We start from the raw sequence: 20,881 nt of genomic DNA, 5'->3' as shown, positions 1-20,881 counted from the left end.
TGAAAACAATAAACCCTCAATAGTGGTTTTCTTTGGAACGCAGGTGAATTCTATTTTTTATCTGCTTTCTACACTTTCAAAATATTCTAAATGTTCGTGAACTATTTTCCAATAAGAAAAACAAAGAAATGCTTTTAATACATAAAATATACAAAAGGCACTAGTATTACAGTAACTGATTAACAAACATATAATTTAAAAGAGACTGAGAAAGCTCATTTGAACCAAATGGAATAGTCTCTAAGATAAACTGTTGAGCAAAAACAGTAAAGTACAGAATAGTGTAAAAAAGTATGCTACCTTAGACTTCCAGCAAGATGGAGGCATAGGTGGACGCACCATACCTCCACACACAACCAAGAGTAGAACAACAACAATTTAGAGGCAGAATAACACCCAGAACTGACAGAGAATTTATCTGAATGGAAGTCGGACAGCCAAGAAGTTGAAGTAGACCCGTTCATCCAGACCAGTAGGAGGGGTGGAAAGAAGCAGCCGGGCGCGGGTTGCGGTGCGCGCAGAGAACAGGGTGAATTGGACGCATAAGGCAACCAGGAGCCTGTAAGGCATCTGGGGCATGCAAGATTGCAGCGGGTGGACCCTGAGTATGCAAGCAACAGCTGGTGGACCCAGTGAGGCAGCGACTGTGGACCAGGGCAGAGCACACAACCCAGGATCCCAGAGAAGGGCCTGAGGTCCCAGGAGAACACAGCTACTGCCATCGTTCCCTCCCACCCCCACCCTCACATACAACGTCACAATCTAGCAACTGGGGTGCCCAGCCCCGGTGAACACCTAAGGCTCCGTCCCTCACCGTAACAGGAGTGACCATACCAAAAAAAAAAAGAGAGAGAGAGAGAGAGAGAGACAAGTCTTAAACAGAAGATAAGATCAATGCCCCAGGACTCATCCTTTTGAGCGACTAAGAGCCAATCTATCAGATGCACACTTCAAAACACTGATGATCAGGAAGCTCACAGAATTGGTTGATTTTGGACGCAAATTAGTTGAAAAAACCCAGGTTACCATAAAAGAGATGAAAGAAGATGCATGGAGAACCAATAGTGATGGGAAGGAAACTGGGACTCAAAACAACAGAGTGGACCAGAAGAAAGAAAAAAGCAACCAATCAGGAAAGAATGGAGAAATAAGAATTCAAGAAAAACAAGAAGCTTAGGAACCTCCAGGGCATCTTTAAACATTCCAACATCTGAATTATAGGGGTACCAGAAGGGGAAGAGGAAAAGCAACAGATTGAACACGTATTTCAACAAATAATAAAGGAGAACTTCCCCATTCTGGCAAAGGAAATAGACTTCCAGGAAATCTAGGAAGCTCAGAGAGCCCCAAAGAACTTGGAACCAAGAAGAAACACACCAAGGCACATCATAATTACATTAGCCAAGGTAAAAATGAAGGAGAGAATCCTAGAAGCAGCAAGAGATAAGGGGACAGTCACCTACAAAGGAGTTCCCATCAGACTGTCAGCTGATTTCTCAAAAGAGACCTTACAGGCAAGAAGGGGCTGGAAAGAAATATTCCAAGTCATGAAAGACAAGGACCTATATCCCAGATTACTCTATCCAGCAAAGCTTTCATTTAGAATGGAAGGGCAGATAAAGTGCTTCTCAGATAAGGTCAAGTTAAAGGAGTTCATCATCACCAAGCCCTTATTATATGAAATGTTAAAGGGACTTATCTAAGAAAAGAAGATAAAGAAGAAACATGTATAATAAAAGGACAGCAACTCACAATTATTAACAACTACACCTAAAGCAAAACCAAAAGAAACTAAGCAAACAACTAGAACAGGAACAGAACCACAGAAATGGAGATCACATGGAGGGTTAGCAACAGGGGAGTGGGAGGAGGAGAGAGGGTGAAAAGGTACAGGAAATAAGTAGCATAGATTGTAGGTTGAAAATAGATAGGGGGAGGGTAAGAATAGTATGGGAAATGTAGAAGCTAAAGAACTTATTAAGTATGACACATGGACATGACTAAAGGAGGGGATATGGGTGGGAGAGGGGGCACAGGGTGGAGGGGAGTGAAGGGGGGAAAATGGGACAACTGTAATAGCATAATCAATAAAATATATTAAATAAATAAATAAAAACACCAAAAAGAAAGTATGCTATCTTATGTGTAAAGAACTGGAGGAAGATGAGAAATATTAGAAAATATATGCATATTCTTACTGATTTGCATAAAGCATCTGTAGAGGCATTCATCAGAACCTAGTATGCTAATAAATCCCTGAGAGAGAAACTACAAGGTTAAAGATCAGGGAAGAGGGAGACCTTTCATTTAATGCTCCTTTTTAAGTTTGAACCATGGGAATATATTGCCTGTTCCCAAAAAGTGAATAAAAGTTTAAAAGTAAATAAATAAGTAGCACAAGGTTGCACTTAGAAATGAAGTTTCAGAGCCCTGACCAGGCAGTACAGTGGGTTAGAGCATCATCCCCGTATGCCAAGGTTGTGGGTTCAATCCCCAGTCAGGGCACACAAAAGAAGCAACCAATGAATGCATAAATAAGTGGGACAACAAACCAATGTCTCTCTCTTTCAAATCAATTAAAAAATAATTAAAATAGCCCTGGCTAGTGTGGCTCGGTGGACTGAGCACTGGCCTGACAGCCAAAGGGTTGCTAGTTTGATCCCTGGTCAGGGCATATGTCTGGGTTGAGGGCCAGGTCCCCAGTTGGGGGTGTGCAAGAGGCAACTGATTGTTTCTGTCACACATCGATGCTTCTCTCCCTCTCTTTCTCCCCCTCTCTTTCTCCCTCCCTCCTCCTCTTTCTAAAAATAAGTAAAATCTTAAAAAAATAATTAAAATTTAAAAAATACAATTTCAGAAATACAAATGACAAAAATACAGATACATACAATGCACATGTTTCCTATGATATCTATTATTAAAACTCCATGACTGAAGAAGACACTGACACAAGATCTTCCCTGTCTCCAACTTCAGAGGGAAAGCAAGAGTTACATCTTATTAGCCTTTCTTCAATGAGAAAATGTTTATTTGTATCTTCTGATTATAATACATGTTTATTGGGTCAAATGCAGAAAATACAGAAAACTATAAAGAAAAAAATATAAAGTATTCATAATCCTATCATCCAGAGTTAGCCAGTTTTGCTAATTCTTCCTTTTAACTAATGAGAACCGTCTATTTATAACTATGTAGCAAATATTCACTATACCTGTGTTATATAGTATGGTAGCCATAAGCCATTTGTGGCTACTACTAAGCACTTAAAATGTGACTAATCCAGGTTTAAATGTGCTATGTGTAAAATACATATTGAATTTTGAATATAGTACCAAAAATTAATATAAAATATCTTAATAATTTTTATAGTGATTAAATATTTAAATGATAATATCTGGGGTTAAAAACATTTTTAATTAACTTCAGCTTTTTTTTTACCTTTTTAATAAGGTTTACTAGAAATTTCCAATTGCCTCTGTGACTCACATTATACTTTTATCGGACAGAGCTGCACTTTAGTACTTTACAAACAGATACCAGGAATTCTCCCCAGATAGAGTATTCACTGACAGTTCCAGTGACCAGGTGACATTGGAAGGAGAAAACTTCCACCATGGAATATGAAAGCCACATTTACACATGAAGCCCTTTGAAGTAGGAGAAAATGAATTTTTGAAGCATCAAAATGACATAAACTTCCACCTTATCTAATCTTTTTTCTTAAGGGCACAGGGATGTGTTTGAAATTCTATTTTTAAGTTCTCTGAGGATTCTATTTAAAGATTAGGTTCTCATTTTCTACTGAAAATGAATTATCTTCAATAACTCTCTGTATCCTTTTACTTTTTAATTTTCTCTATTCATTATAACCCTTTCTCAAAGATGCACTGAAGAACAGAGTTAAGCTGGCCTGAAGACAGAACCCTAAGACAATAGTCATAAATGTACTAAGTAGTCCAAGTACCCATAATACTTACTTCAGTTGTCTATTTAATTCTTCAACATAATTCTTCTGGTCTAATATGGCAGCAATTTGAACATTCCTAAAGGGGGGAAAAGTAGTTTTGTGCTAATTGGAAAGGTATTTAGAGGGTACCAAAGACAATGTCTAAATCATCTAAAATTGCTGTAAAAATAATATCTAAGCCACTTAAAGTTTTAATACCATAATGGTGAAACATTATCTTGCCTTTAAAATGTAATAATCTTTACAATTGTAGCAGTAAGCTGCTTGATTATATTAAATAACTATAATATTTATTAAATAACTTGCTAATACTAGGTTTAATGTACCATTAGTATATTTTAAAAATTTTGTATCAATATGATTTATTTTCTACTGAAATATATGACATATAACATTGTGTAAATTTAAGGCATACCACATGTTAGCTCGATATATTTATATTGTGATATGATTGCCATTGTAGCAATAATTAGCAGCTCTATCACATTATACAATTATCCTTTATTTTTAGCAGTTGGTGTAAGTATAATTTAAATTTAAACATAATTAGATCTTGAAATAAACTAGTGCATGTAAGCTTGTGAACAATAAGCTTTCATCCCTTTTATCACAAAACACAGCATACTACTAAAATGGGTTTCAGACCCCAGTGGGGTGACTCGGTTGGATCATCATCCCGTGTACTAGATGGTTGCAGATTTGATTCCCAATCAAGGCACATGCCTAGGTTACAGATTTGATCCCCAGTCACATGCAGGACACAACCAATCAATGTTTCTCTTTCACATCAATGTTCCTCTCTCTATTCCTTTCTCTCTAAGATCAATGAAAATGTGTCCTTGGATGAGGATGAAAAAAAATTATAAAAGGGGTTATAGGAACTACCAGTATAACCAAAGTCATGCATCAGACTAAGGTGTCTTTCCAAGTGGTCTTTGCTTTTTAAAGTTTGTATATGGAAGTGAAAACTAAATAAAGCAGGAACTACACACAAATAATGGCAATAAAAAACACACTGTAAACAGACGAACCTCATACTGATTTGTAAAGACCTGCATAAAAAAATACATGTGAAATAACTTATGAAAATCATACCTTTCTTTATTTCCAATATCATCTTCATTCTTTAAATACATGGAAAAATCAATCACTCCAACCTGAATTTATAAATAAAGTTATTTCTATTTAAAGGGGAGAAATATCTGAAGTACATTTAACATGCAACTGAATTTTATTCTTATTTTTTCTTTACTGTTTAACCTCACTGTTTACAACTTAAAGTAATAGTAGTATCTGGATCAAAGACGAACATTGCAAACTGAAAACACTCTGCACTTGGTACTCATCACTTTCACTTACTTGTGAGTCTAAATCCTCTCCCTTTACACACAGATTAGCATCTATCACATTCAGGCCAACCAGTAGCCCAACAATTACTGCTCCTTCTTCTTCCATCATTAGTGCATGATACTCATAGAATTCACTGTGAAAATTAAAATAATAACAACATTGAATCAAAAATTTATTTCAAAAACTAAATTTTGTAATCTCAGTACCTTATTACAAACATAAAACCAATAAATATTAGGTATCTTCAAATTAGCCTTTCTATATGTGAACTTAAAATTTTTGAAATTTACATGTTTATACAGAAAATGTAAAAGAAAGAGATCAAAAGAGATAAAGTTGAAAAAGAAATTTTGAATGCTAAGGAGGAGAAGCAAAGATAGATCAGAAGAAAAAGAGGCATCACTGAGGGCTAGAATGTTTGTGACTCTCAGAAGATACAGTGACTGCTGCTGATCTGATTACAACACTTTAATTAGAGTTGAATTTTCAATTCTAGGATTTATTAAGACCCTTGAAATAAAGACTAAGGTAACTAAATGAACATTTGACATATTTCAAAGCCCATGTTCAAGTCAGAGCATTTGATATGTGTACTACAAGTGTTACTAATAGAAAACCAATAAAAGATATAGATATCTATATTCTAAAAAAACAGTTCAAATAAGAGACTCATGAAAGAAACTGGACAATTTAAAAATACTTGACAATTTATAGCAAAAGAACTAATTATCACTGTCTCATGCCTTCCTCAAGAAGTCACATGTAAGCCCTGGCTGGCGTAGCTCAGTGGATTGAGTGCCGGCTGCAAACCAAAGCATCGCAGGTTCGATTCCCAGTCAGGGCACATGCCTGGGTTGCAGGCCATGGCCCCCAACAACCGCACATCGATGTTTCTCTCTCTCTCTCTTTCTCCCTCCCTTCCCTCTCTAAAAATAAATAAATAAAATCTTAAAAGAAAAAAGAAGTCACATGTATAGTATTTAATCACTCAATTAACCTTCAGAATATTATTGAGAAATTGCAGGTGCTTAAACTATGGTCATTCTCATTTAAAATATGGGAAAACCAAGATGTACAACTACAGTCACAAGTAAACCCAAAACAACTAAATTCTCCAGAACATCAGACATGCACTCTAAAAGAACAAGAGTGAATTAAGGGGCTACCATGGGCCCACTTCCTTTGAAAACTGATTACCTTGCTTTGACAGTCTGTCTTAACCATTTTGCCTCCAATTTAAACTGACGGTTTACAATACAGTCAAAGCAGTAGTTTGAACATTCAAGATCTAAAAAGAGACCTCTTGAGCTCTGGCTGGTGTGGCTCAGTGGATTGAGCACCAGCCTGTAAACCAAAGAGTCACCAGTTCAATTACCAGTCAGGGCACATGTCTGGGTTGCAGGCCAGGTCCCCAGTTAGAGATGTGCAAGCTGCAACCACACATTGATGTTTTTCTCCCTCTCTTTCTCCCTTCCTTCCCCTCTCTCTAGAAACAAATAAAATCTTTAAAAATAAATAAATAAAATAAAGAGGGCTCTTGAACTAAAGCCCCAAATTCCACTATACATTTTTATTCATAGAACTGTAATTTAGAAAAAAAATGTACCCTACACTTTAAAAAATGAAACTTAGAAATATAAATTTCCCCCTTATCAGCTGATAAAAAGCTTGCAATATTCAGTTTTTAGGTTATTTCCTAATCAATGTATGTCCCCCACAATGATTTTCTCACTCATTTTGCTCCTTCTTTTATTTCATGCCATCTTATTGTATTTAACGAATCATTTTTTACTACATCTTCAATCTTTTTTGGAAGGCAGAATATAAATGAAATAAAAAATGAAAATGAATACAATTTAAGGGTACTAACCTCAAGAGATCCCTTTGAATTATTAAGCAACGAAGATAATCAGCCATTTTTTTTTGCATGAGGGCTAATCGAAGCCATGCCCTTGCACGACCCAGAGGGGTCCTAAAAAGTAAAACCAATTGGTAAGAAAACAGCCCCAGCCCAAAGATAATGGACTACCTGTTCTATCTCTGTTGAGGTACACTTTAATAAGGAAAAAAAGCAATTCATCACGGTTTTGTCTTAGTTTCTCTAGTTCTAAGCCAGCTCTTCAAGCATGCAAACCAATCCCTGTGAACTATTTAAGTCCTAAGGTAAACTTGCCTCTGTAGGACATCTAGGTACCATTTTAAGCATTGGAACAAATGACTTTCTAAAAAGTGAGAATATTTCTACAAGCAGCATTTAGTCAGAATGGGCTTAGCCTTCTAAAAATGAATATGCAAAATGCATCAATAGAGCAGTATAATGCCATAAAAAATAACTGACATCATATCCAACTGTAAAAAGATCACAGCAAAGCTAAGAAGGTACCAACCTGGTAACTAATCAAAGAAAAATTATCAGGCTGCTTGCTTTTTTTTCAAATGTTTCCTTTATCCAATTACCCTTAAATATTAAATCTCACACTTTTCTATCATTTAGTAAAAATAAAAGTTTTAGAGAATATGTATGATTGATTAAAGAGAAAAATATCATTTATATCATTTATACATTTTATATTTTCTTTTTTAAAATATATTTTATTGATTATACTATTACAGTTATCCATTTCCCCCCCTTTCTCCCCTCCACCCTGCACATCACCCCCCACCCACATTCCCCCACTTTAGTTCACGCCCATGGGTAGTTGTACATGTAAGTTCTTTGGCTTCTACATTTCCTATACTATTCTTAACCTCCCCTTGTCTGTTTTCTACCTACCATTTATGCTACTTATTTTCTGTACCTTTTCCCCCTCTATCCCCTACCCACTCCCCCGCTGATAACTGTCAGTGTGATCCCATTTCTGTGATTCTGTTCCTGTTCTAGTTGTTTGCTTCATTTGGTTTTGTTTTTTGTTATTTTTAGGTTTGGTTAATAGCTGTGAGTTTGTTGTCATTTTATTGTTCATATTTTTTATCTTTTTCTTAGACAAATCCCTTTAACATTTCATATAATAAGGACTAGATGATGATGAACTCCTTTAACTTGACCTTATCTCGGAAGCACTTTATCTGCCCTTCCATTCTAAATGATGGCTTTGCTGGTTAGAGTAATCTTGGATGTAGGTACTTGCCTTTCATGACTTGGAATAGTTCTTTCCAGCCCCTTCTTGCCTGTAAGATTTATTTTGAGAAATCAGCTGACAGTCTTATGGGCACTCCTTTGTAGGTAACTGTCTCCTTTTCTCTTGCTGCTTCTAAGATTCTCGCCTTATCCTTAATCTTGGCCAATGTACTTATGATGTGCCTTGGTGTGTTTCCTTGAGTCCAGCTTCTTTGGAACTCTCTGAGCTTCCTGAATTTCCTGGAAGTCTATTTCCTTTGCCAGATTGGGGAAGTTCTCCTTCATTATTTGTTCAAATAAGTTCCCCACTTATTGCTCTTCCTCTTCTCCTTCTGGCACTCCTATGATTTGGATGTTGAAATGTTTAAAGATGTCCTGGAGGTTCCTAAGCCTTTCCTTACTTTTTGAATTCTTGTTTCTTCATTCTGTTCTGGTTGAATATTTCTTCCTTCTGCTCCAAACTGTTCTTTGAGTCCCAGTTTCCTTCCTGTCACTGTTGGTTCCCTATACATTTTCGTTTATTTTACTTTTTATAACCTTCATTTTTTTCCTCTAACTTGCAACTATATTCAATCAATTCCATGAGCATCCTGATTACCAGTGTTTTGAACTGTGTATCTGATAGGTTGTCTATCTCTTCAACACTTAGTTGTATTTTTTCTGGAGCTTTGATCTGTTCTTTCATTTGGGCCATTTTCTTTGTCTCAGCGAGCCTGCTACCTAGTAAGGGGTGGAACATTAGGTATTCACCAGGGCAGGTCAACCCAGTTGCTGGGTTGTGATGCTGTATGTTGGGGGGAGGGTCTGAGAGGGAACAATGGTGCTTGCTCTGCTCTCTGCTGTGTTTTCAGTCACTTCCCCCACTACCCATAATCAAATTTGGGCCATTCTGGTGCTGATTCCCTGGTGGGTGGGTTTGTGTACATTCTAGGACCCTGTGGGTCTCTCCAACTAACTCTCCTGTGAGGCTGGGAGTTTCTCCTTCTGCCTCAACCCTCACAGGTTTTTTAGTCAGAGGCTTTGAGGTTTTATTTCCCCATACTGGAACCCTAGGTTGTGCAGTTTATCACACTCCCCAGTTGTTTCTCCCAGTTTATCTGCACGTGAATGTAGGACCACCCGGTCCTCCAGCTACCACCTTGCTATGAGTCCTCTCTGCCCAGCTTCCCATCTCCACCCCTCCTACCAGTCTGGATTAATGGTTCTTTAACTCCTTGGTTGTCAGATGTCCATGTAGTTTGATTTTCTGGCAGTTCTAGTTGTTTTTTGTTTTTAAATCTGTTGTCCTTTTGGTTGTGCAAGGAGGCACAGTGTGTCTACCTACCCCTCCATCTTAGCCGGAAGTCTATATTTTCTTATTCACAGAACATTTAAGCAGGTAGTACGGGAGGAAACTTAACCTTCACTTCTAACAGCTTGAGGTTCTTATGGCTTAGCATTTTAATGACTACTATTCTTCAGAAAACATTTTTTACTTTTGTAGAATTTGGCTTTTTAAAAACAATATGAGCCCTGGCCGGCATTGTTCAGTGAACTAAGTGCCGGCCTGTGAACCAAATGGTCACTGGTTCCATTCCCAGTCAGGGCACATGCCTGGGTTGTAGGCCAAGTCCCCAGTAGGGAGCCCTTGAGAGGCAACCACACACTGATGTTTCACTCCCGCTCTTTCTCCCTCTTTTTCCTCTCTAAAAAATAAATACATATTTTAAAAAAACAATATCAACATGTATTTTCCTATTAAAATAAAACCAAATCTTATGAGATAATCCATGTAAAATAATGATCTTATTACCAATACAGTGCTTAATAAATAATAGCTTACTTTTATCACTCAATTAAGTACAACTTACAAACATTTAGATGTTGTGATAACCAGAAAACACTACCATATTCCCCATAACATAAAATCTCTAAATTATAAACCTGACTGAAAGAAAGCAAACTGATGATCTGACAGAAAATACTAAGCATAAAAAAATTATCTCATTCACAAGAATTAAGATAAACTAAGAGAGCTCTAACATCTTAATCATACCCTAAAGAGTGTAAGACCTTAGCCTTAACAACACTTTCTACCTGCAAAAAATTTTCAACATTTATGAGTTATTAGCTAAACTATTCAGCTTTTAGGACATTTCATAAATATTTGCATAGTGAAACAGGGAGGTGATACTATAGGTCCCAATTTTCAAAGGAAGAAAGTCATTTGCACATGTCCTATGCGATATAGATGGCTCATCTGAGAACTCAAATCTCCTGAGCCTTTGCCTGAATTTAGTCTCCAACAAATTGTCGCTGACTGCCTACTATTGCAAAACATCTTAACACTCAGGAAACAGAAATGCATAATTGATACATTCTGTTTTAAAAGAACTTGCAATTTCCTGCAATACAATGCAAGAATTGAAGTAAGTGATATAATAAAAAAATGACTATAGTGATAAGAACATAAAAAGAAAAAGCAGTTACTTATTACTGAAGGGGCTAGGAAAAATCAAGAAATTTGAGCTGAACCATGAAGAATGAACAGAATTATATTAGGAGACAATGGAAGAAGGCTACTTAAGGCTGAGAAAAGATGAATTAGAATATGAAGTACTTTTAAGGAACAGTGAATATACTTCTGTGGTTACAGATGAACAAGTAACAATATGACTTACTTAAGACCAGGTAAGTCCCGGACACTAGCCCCTATTTCCTCTGCTTCTGGGTACAGCTTCTCCACTAGTTCCAAAGGACCCCAGATAGTTTTGTTGTAACTCAAAAATGATTTTCTTACTGAAAAAAAGAAAATATAATGCATATGACTTCAGCATATGTATATAACTACAGTAACTTCTGTTTAAATATTTAATTTCAACATTTCTAACAACATACAATTATTCAGAGACCTTACATCTTTTATCACACTGCAGAGTCCTATTGATCAAGAGCCTGTTAATCAGGATCCTGATATTTTTCCTTATCAGAAATACGTACCTTGGCCATTCTTCCACATCAGAAATATGTAGGCAGATAATTATAGTAAAAAAAAAACAACTGGGCCCATTCTTTACCAGTACCAAAATAGAAAGGTTGAGGGCCCTAGAAAGCTGATCTTTATCAGTTTATTAAATAAAGCAAAGACAAATAAATATATTACTTTTTTTTTTTAAATCCTTACCGAAGGACATTTTTTTTCCATTGCTTTTACAGAGAGAGGAAGAGAGAGACAGAAGCATCCGTGCAAGAGAGAAACATGAATTGGTTGCCTCTCAGACAGACCTGTTCTGGGAATTGAACCTGTAATCCTTGGTTACAGGATGATATTCCAACCAACTAAGCCACACAGGCCAGGGCTAGTTACATTAGTTTCAAACATGAAAAAATGAGGCTTTCCTTTTTCCTTTTTTTTCCTCTGAGATTTGGGTAATACAAAACCATAAAATCACTATCCATTTCTTTCTTAAGACTGAACAGCTCTCCTGCAGATGCACTGTGCCTATCATGTGCACCACCCAAGGACGACCATGAAGGGAGGCAATTTTTCCTTGGAGGAAAAAATCAAACAGCACAAGTAGATTTATAATGTTTCATCAAAATAAGCCTAAGACTATTAGGAGATGGCTCATGATATTTTGTGAAGTAAAAGAAAATAAAATCAGAAAAGTTTAAAATTTAATTATTTTGGCCATCTTTTGGTAAACTGCATTTCAGCAAGTTGGGAAAAACTAAAAATCTATCTTACTGTTAGTTTTTTTTTAAATGAAAAGGAAATTTTCAAAAAGCAAGTCCTAGCCTGGCTGGTATGGCTCAGTGGATTGAGTGCCAGCCTGTGAACCAAAGGGTCAGTGGTTTGATTCCCAGTCAAGGCACATGCCTGAGTTGCAGGCCAGGTCCCCAATATAGGGTGAGGGAGAGCAACCACACATTGATGTTTCCCTTTCATCCTCCCTTCCCCAATCTCTAAAAATAAATAAATAAAATCTTCAAAAAAGAGAGAGTTAGGCAAGCCCTGACTGGTGTGGCTTAGTTGGTTTGGTCATCCTGCAAAGCAAAAGGTCACCAGGGACATGCCTAGGTTGCGGTTCAGTATCTCGACAAAGCATATACGAGAGGCAACCAACTGATGTTTCTCTCCCTCTCTCTCCTCCTCTTTCTCTTTCTCTAAAAATCAATACACATATTCTTGGATGAGGATGTTTTTTAATTTTTTATTTTAAAAAAGAAAGTAAATCTTTAAAGTTTTCATGATAAGAAAAAAAGAACTTGTAATTATGTGTGGTGATGGATGTTAACCAGACTTGTGATAATTTCACAATATATACAAACATCAAATCATTGTGTTGTATACCTGAAATTAATATAATATTATATGTCAATTATATCCCAATAAAAATAAATGAATAAAATTTAAAAAAACAAATGAGTACGTCAATAACATCACATAGAATTTCTCAAATTTTGGTGCTAAGACTCCTTCTCAGTATGAAGTACATTTTATTAAAACCATGTTTAGATAAATCTCTTCTTCTGCTTTTTACATTTACCCACACTCTCATGCATCATAGTCAGAATCTCTAAGCCCTCCCAGCCTATTCAGGCTCCTAGTGCAAGAAACCACGTTTCTTTTGCTTTATAATAAATGCCTTAGTAAACAACTTCACTCACATAGCTAGCTGTCTACACAGCTGTTGATCATATGAATTAGAGACCAAAACTGTCCAACAATTATAAGTAAAAGAACAGTTATTATGTAATAAATGTTAAGTACTATAATACATTTTACACATAAGATAATTCAACATGAACTGTATAGAAGAACACAATATTCACTAGTAATATTGTTTTCAGGGAGTACTCACATTTCTATAATAACCCAATTTAGAAGACAATTTTTCTAGATATGTTCCCATGTGCTAAGGAAGTTTATATTTCAATAATCAATTATGTTAATGTATTTGTTCAATAGGGCTTAGACTAATAAAAAGAGTTCATATCAGAATCACCAAACTTGACATTTTTAATATCTCTATAAATGTCCTACAAAATGGAAACCAATTCAGAGTATGTTGAAAAAGTTTTAAGTTAAATATGCTTTTTAACCAGATACTAACAAGTAATCATTTTCTAAGACCACCCATTTCAAAACAAAGCAGTAGGATATTTTCTCCCAAAACCAACCCAAGTATTTTTAAATGTAAAGTAATAATTATGGCCTCAAAACAAACAAAAAATAACATATTTTCAAGGATGTTTAAGATGGGAGAGAGATTGATTCTAATTTTTTTTAAGTCTCATGATACCTTTAAGACCGTGTTTCAGACAATGTTCCATAACAACAAAGAACTGCTGCAAGGGGGGATAGTCAGAATCCAAAGTGCGGCCAAAGCTTAGAGCAGATTCAATGAGTCCTTTGATGCTCAGTTTAGCCATGTTTAACAAGTTTGCTCGCTCTACAGCTGTGGGGTCTTTTGTAGCTGAAAGCACAAGAAAGGAGTCCAAGATCATTTGCAAGACATGACAGTGAAAAATATACAAACTCTTTCCTTCCCCTATAAAACCAACAGTGGCTTGTTTTTCCTTGGTCAACAAATTTGTCTTCCTAACTAACCTACACCCCTAGTTAACTTCACTTTATGTCTCTGTCACACAAACTATAGAACTCTATCATGCCCACTCCAGCCAACATTTATAAATTATTTTCAAGATCCTGCAATGTGGCTATTCCCTGGTATTTATTTTACTTTTATGATACCCCTTCAGGGTGTATGAGGTTTTTTAAATGCCTTTCTGTAGACGTAAGTTTGGACTAATATGCAACATGTTTAAGCGTCTCACACAAAAGATGTGGATAGCAGGAACCATCCAAGGATGAATTCCAAGCAAAAAAATTTCAGAATAAACTGGTAATAAAATAAAAGATACTTAAAATTCTAAGATTCCAGTATTACTCATAACTATCATGACAAATACATAAAAACACACTGACAAGAGAACACAGAGGAAGCCATTCAATTTTCACTCATTTTAATTATCTTGTGTTTTCATCATAACTGTTGTTCTATGTTGCGTGAGTCCTTTACTTTCCAAGAGGAAATAAAAAACCGGATCCAGTTTCACATTAAGGTTCCCTGCCCTTCCTTCCACACAACTGATTCAGTAGAGTAACAGGTTAACAGATACATTTAAAAATTTATTTCAATTGATATTTTCAATTCACAAAAAAATATTTTTTCTTTCCCACGAATTTTATTCTCCGTTTACTTAGAAATTCAGACGCTTCCCCATATTCTCATTACCGTTTTGAGTGGCAGGAATATTTTCAGCAAACACAGATGACAAAATGAAATGCAGAATAATGAAGCACTTAGTAAAGCGTTTCATGAGCTCTGACAAGTTTACTACCCCGGAATAAACCAAGTGTCCGTTTTTCCTTCACTGAACAAAAAGTCCAGAGTTCCCAATGATCTAGTATTCTAGTTCTAATCTCATATAGTCAGGCCAAAAATGCAAACAGCCACAAGTGCTGTGACCTGGCCAGCAGGTGGAAAATCTCCACACACGTCACTGCTTCAAATACGCACAGTGCTATGACTCCCTCTTTTTTTCGGGGGCGAAACCATTTAATGTTTCATAATCTATGGAAATTCCCCATTTTTCTTAACAGTTCCCATCACAACCTGTAATGCACGATGCGACAATTGGACAAAGGGTGCATTGGCAGGGCCGGCCTGGGGGCCAGCAGCTTCGCGCAGAGCCTTTACACTCGGCCGCGCCCCGCCGGAGGCGTCCGGGCTCCCGGCCCCGAAGCAAAGCTAAGGGTCAGCCCCGGCATTTGCCCGGCCCTAGAGCCCCTTCCCTGCCCACCTATCTCCCTCGAGTAAGACTGTCTAAAAGTCTCGGGACGCCCGCGGGACCCTCGCGGAGGGCTCACCCGGGGTCCTACGCTGCATCGCTGCCCCTCCCCCGCCCTTGGTGTCATGGTCCCAGGCCTAAACCTGAGACCCGTCTTCCCTCTGCCACCCACAAACCTGAGCTGTCATCGCCCGCCCCGACCGTTCCCCCGACCAGGGACCGACACCGCGGCCGACCCTGTCCTCGCTAGCTAGAGTAGGCGGACTGACACCCCACGACTCCTAGGCCCCAGAGCTGGGGCTGGATGGAACAGGGGCGGCCGCGCGTTGCCATGGTGACCCCGCGCGACCCTGAGTCCCTAGCTGCCCAGGCCTAGTCCAGGCCGGGTTCCGCCCCAGTTCCGACCCGGAGCCTTCGGCGCCCTCCACCGGGAGTACTCCTCGTCCGCCCGCGGCCTTCGGCCCTGGACGCAGGGCTCAGACTCCGCTCTCGGCCGGCTCCCTTACCCATGGCGGCTGCGGTGCGGTCTCGGGCGGGGACTGCCTGGGCCGCGCCAGCAGCTCCCTTCAGACGCGCGGCGGCCGCCAGGGCGTCAGCGACCAGACCCTCTGCGGCCCACAGCGCTCCCGGCGGCGGGAGGGCGCCCGGGAGTGCCGCAGCGCTGCCAGTGGGGCGGGGGCCGCGGAGCCTACGGCCGGCAGGGGAGAAACCTGCCTCCGCTAAACCTGTCGCAGTCCAACCGGACCGGAAGGAGACCGGGGCTCTGCAGAGCCGGAGGGCGGGACCCTGGTCCGAAGACCTGGTCCTCTCACCCTCGGGACTTCGACGCCACCGCGCTCAGAAGGCCTGTCCTAGCGGGTGTGAGCCACGTGCAAACGTTTTCATCCGCCCGTCCGCCAGGTTTTCATCTAATGCGCCTGACCTCTTCCCTTTCATCTTCACACACTAGTAGGAAATGAAAGAATTTAGAAAATCTGAAGCGATTAACAGCAAGAATCTACTGAAACTATACAGCCCAAATCATGACGTTCAAACCATTAAATACACTGGTAACAGAAGGATCACTCCGTAAACTATACAAACGTCTAATCACTATGCCATAGGCCTGAAACTAATGTAATATTGAATATCAACTATAATTGAAAAAATTAAGTGATAAAAATGCACTGGGGAAGGATTTTACTAATCAAAGAAACTAGTGTCAACATAAAGCTAGTGTTTTTTTCATTTCAGGAAGCAAAAAACCCTCATGGTCAAATGACACAGTTTAAGTTACATCAGTTTGGGAAAAGAGAGCTATTACCTAGTTAGATCAGCAGTTTCTAGAAACAGATCGAGGTATTTCTTGAAAATGGAGCATCTTGTTCATGGTTCAAAGAGGAATTCTAAGTGCATTTAGAAAAGTGAGTAAAATTAAATGTATATTTATTTTATAAAGCAGTGAGAACAAGGGAAAAGACTTCCTACACTGCTCCCCCCGCCCCATGGACTCTATAGATAACATGTAAAAAAGAAATTTAATTCAGCAAAAATCCCAGTTTATTTAAAGCGAAAAGCCATTTCTCCCTTTGAGGGCATATTCTTAAAATAAACATTTGCTGGATATTCTAGCCCCCTCGTGTTGAACAGAATTAGAATTTAGTGTGTTATGTTTAACTACCCTTAATAGGGTTCAGTAGAATATTAATCTGTTGAGTCCTTGATCTACTAAAGCTAAGAATCTAGGTTTTTAAAAATGCTTTCAAATATTATGTAACAAAAATACTATTTTTAAAAGCTCATCACACACTGACGTATAGGGATGGAACTAAATGTCTAGAATTTGCTTTATAACATCTCAGATTTTTAAAAAATCAAGGGTGTTGAAAACTGCAGCAAAATCTATTGAATATGGGTGATGGGTAAATACAGGAGTTCATTGTACTATTTTAGTGTGTTTTTGAAAATTTTTAAATTTTTAAAGCTCATAAAATGTAAGCTGAAGTAAATCAATGTAAAAATTTTTTATATGCCAAAGCAATACCCATAAAAGATGCAGACTTCATCCCCTGAATCCATTGTGATTCATACCTCCCAGGATTGAGCCTCAGTCACCTAAGGGTCATCGGTGACCTGAGTGGAATTGGATGGGCCTATCCTAATAACTAGAAGCAGTCTTTTCAACCAGCAAAGCTCTCCACTGAGTCCAGGTAGACCAGCTTGTCACATCATGCCACAAGCTTCCAGTCATACACCCAGATAGCCTAAAATGTGATTTGCTTACAATGACAACTGTTAAGACTGCTGCACACTTGGAAAATGTGTACACCACCAAATGGGGAACACATACTGACTAGGAAAATTGCTGAATTACTAATCAAAACACCTGAATTCTAGCAATTCAGGTGACCTGCCCAGGGCTATATACTAATAGAGAATATCTATGCTAGGTACTCTGCAGGGTTTAATACAGCTGAGAATATCTATGAAAACTGCTGACAAACTTTAAAGCATGCTACATATTACTACTGCTGTTTTAAAAAGCAGTAAGTGGCCCTGGCTGGCGTAGCTCAGTGGATTGAGTGCGGGCTGGGAACCAAAGTGTCCCAGGTTCGATTCCCAGTCAGGGCACATGCATGGGTTGCAAGCCACGGCCCCCAGCAACCACACATTGATGCTTCTCTATCTCCCTCCCTTCCCTTCCTAAAAATAAATAAATAAATAATTAAAAATAAATAAAAAATAAATAAAAAGCAGTAAGTGCTAATAAAGCTATGTAAAGCACTATTTCATAGTCTAAGTATAGAGATGGTAATAATTCTTTTGTCAGGGAAAAAATCAGACAAGGCTTTTTGGAGATGACCTATTAAACTCTTTCAGATTGGGTAAAGTTGAATAAATAATGGAGGAAAAGACAAATCTAGATTGAGGATATGAATGGGAAGAGGAAAAGACATGTATAGGGAACAGCAAAAATACAGGATCCAGCACAAATAACACCTTTTTTATTACAAACTTTTATTACAAAATCATAAGCATGTAATTCCATAACATAACAATATCACACTCAAGCACACCATTATGACATTTTTGGTGAAATGTTCAAATTAAAACTATCAATTATTACACCCATATTATTACCCTACCAACCACACTCAAGCAGGTATTACTCTGCTGGACTGAACAGTCTATTAAAGTTACAACAAATATATGAACAAAATATTAGAGAATGACTTCTGTTGGGTTTTCCAAAAAGTTTAGTTTTTTCTATATGATGGCTCTAGCAGTGTTTAGTTGTCTTTAATTTGAAACAATTTTGTTCCACTGCATTGTGACAGCTGTCATACCAGTGTGCATTAAAAATAATTTATCAAAATTGGTCTTTGTGCAGCCATTTTAATATTGAAGATGGAATAAGTAATATTTTTGGTGCACTATGCTTCATTATTTTAAGAAAGGTAAAAACACAACTGAAATGCAAAAAAAATTTGTGTAATATATGGAGATGGTGCTGTGACTGATGGAAGTGTTAAAAGTGGTTTGAGAAGTTTCTTAGTTTACTGACATTGCTGTGAGGCTGTCTCATGCATTGGAAGATGTTTAGCAGCATCCATGGCCTCAACCCACTAGAAACCAACAGCAGGAGATAGCCAACATGCTCAAAATATCCAAATCAATAGTTATTGGTAAAAATGAAAAATGTCTTTTATTTTAGAAAAAACTAAATGGACTTTTTGGCCAACCCTCTATTATAATCCACGGGTTCCAGCCTAACAGTGGGACATGAAAATAAGTTTAATAGCTTACAACCAGCTGTTTTTAATGGAATAGAGTGGGAAATATTAAGGTGTATCACATATAAAAAGGGTAAATATTTTGTTAAAGTATTGCTTCAGATGTACACATGGGCACATGTCTGCCAACTCATGACATAAATGTATTTCTTATGGGTTGTTGTAATTTTTATTTCTTAAATACCACACTATATCATCATATGACAAAGTACCAGTAGCTGTAATTAAAGGATGAGATTACAAAAAAATTTAATTTTCCAAAATCTTCAGTGCTTGAAATTCTCACTAAAATCAGAGAAAAAATATTTAAAGAAAGGCACACAAAGACTTTAAAGCTCAGATAACTGTGAGGTAGATGGTGGTGTTAACCAAAATAAGGGTCACGAGAAGGAGGCACTACATCAGTTATTTCCAGTCTTCATCATCTCGTGGCACACCATAAACTAATTACTAAAATTCTGCAGTACACCAAAAAACATATTGTATTTTTTGCCAATCTGACAAAACAAGTAAGTATAATTTTGATTCATTCTCACTTATTGCTGGATATTGTTGCATTGACTGTTCTCATTTTTTATTTGACAGTCTAATGGGAAAGAGGTCAGTGCCCCTGACTAAATGGTCAGGCATTGCATGTTTTAAAAATTCTTGTGGCACACCAGTGTGCCTGCGGCAGCATACTGGTTGAAAATCGCTGCATTAGATGAAGATGGGAATTTACATTTTATGTGTACTGAGTCTGAAATGCTCATAGGAGATTCTGGAAGTATGAGCTAGAAAAGTTACATGCAAAACTTAAAGACATAGTGTGAGGTATAGATTTGTAAACAGCCACCCAGGTGATAGTTGAAGCCATCACTATCCAAGGACAGAGAAGAGGATTACACCACACAGGGAGGTCTGGGGAAGACCTGCCTTTAGAGAGAGGGATGGAATCAGAGACAGCTAGAGGGAGATGTTAGCAGGAACTCTGAACTGATTCAGGAGTGAGGCCACTGGAATGGCTACGCTGTCATCAAATCTTAGCTTTACACTACAAGCGAGATCTTATTAGGGTAATGGTGCTTATAATCTAAAACTGAACGAAGTGAGTGCCTGTAACATTAGTGTTTGGTAGCCACTGCCATCTCAGTCCTCAGCATGAATATCATACTTAGACTGCACTATAGCTTTTCTGAGTGCCCAGTTTGGGTTTAACTTCCAGCTCATCCCAAGACTCCAATTCACAGCAACGTATACACAGATGATGAATCCTAACTCTTACAAATAAGTGGCTAGAATCTTGTAACCAAGACAGATTCACAAATGACAGAAAATGTAGAACTCCTCCTCAAATTCTTCTTCCATATGGCTTTACTTTACAGGCCATACAAACCTGTAAAGAGGTAAGCAATGACTAATCCAAAACAAATTTCTTATTCATCTCACCCCTAGGAACCGAAATTATCTTAGAGTCCTTCCTGTTATGTAATGTCAACACCCCTTGGTTTCATCTTTAGAGCATTATAATTATTTCAGTTGTCACTACTAGAAAACAATGCTGGACAACCCTGAATTTAATTATTATTCAGTATTAATAACTGACACAGTAAAACAGAACAGTAGAAAACAATTTATTCAATGAAAACTTCAAGTAATCATTTTTTTAAAAACATGTGAGATAGAAGCAATTGAGAGAAATGAGATCTTCCCATGGAGAAGATGGATACACTAAGGTTGAAATTGGTCCCCAAATACATAAGTAAGTACTTTGAGGTTAATTCTGTTATACAAAACATCTTTATACAAAGAGAAAAATTTGAGCAATGCCCTGAAACAAAGAGCATGTGAACATAA

The 20,881-nt window shown here is 37.8% G+C and overlaps 1 protein-coding gene across 8 annotated transcripts in view; it reads right to left on the bottom strand.

The window, feature by feature from the left end:
• Window positions 1-16,009, bottom strand: part of RUFY2 (RUN and FYVE domain containing 2) — a 44,671-nt gene extending 28,662 nt beyond the window's left edge. For 2 of the 8 annotated variants that reach the window (XR_004903407.1, XM_036026877.1), the window contains exons 1-7: window positions 14,717-15,121; window positions 13,721-13,894; window positions 11,096-11,213; window positions 7,188-7,289; window positions 5,327-5,450; window positions 5,063-5,124; window positions 3,978-4,043 (exon numbers count right to left, since the gene is read on the bottom strand). Coding sequence is in view for 6 of the 8 variants with exons in the window: in XM_036026877.1 (XP_035882770.1) it covers window positions 3,978-4,043; window positions 5,063-5,124; window positions 5,327-5,450; window positions 7,188-7,289; window positions 11,096-11,213; window positions 13,721-13,894; window positions 14,717-14,801 (731 nt within the window). In the remaining 2 variants the exon portion in view is untranslated. Of the gene's footprint in view, window positions 1-3,977; window positions 4,044-5,062; window positions 5,125-5,326; window positions 5,451-7,187; window positions 7,290-11,095; window positions 11,214-13,720; window positions 14,516-14,716; window positions 15,123-15,778 lie in introns of those variants that run through there. The other 6 variants (XM_036026873.1, XM_036026874.1, XR_003684604.2 and 3 more) reach the window with 5 other exon arrangements.
• Window positions 16,010-20,881: the final 4,872 nt, after the last annotated feature.

Source organism: Phyllostomus discolor, chromosome 5 (genome assembly GCF_004126475.2).
Source record: "Phyllostomus discolor isolate MPI-MPIP mPhyDis1 chromosome 5, mPhyDis1.pri.v3, whole genome shotgun sequence".
NCBI classification, from domain to species: Eukaryota; Metazoa; Chordata; class Mammalia; order Chiroptera; family Phyllostomidae; genus Phyllostomus; species Phyllostomus discolor.
The sequence above is the reverse complement of the archived record's forward strand: the minus strand, read 5'-3'. Positions and strand labels throughout refer to the sequence as shown.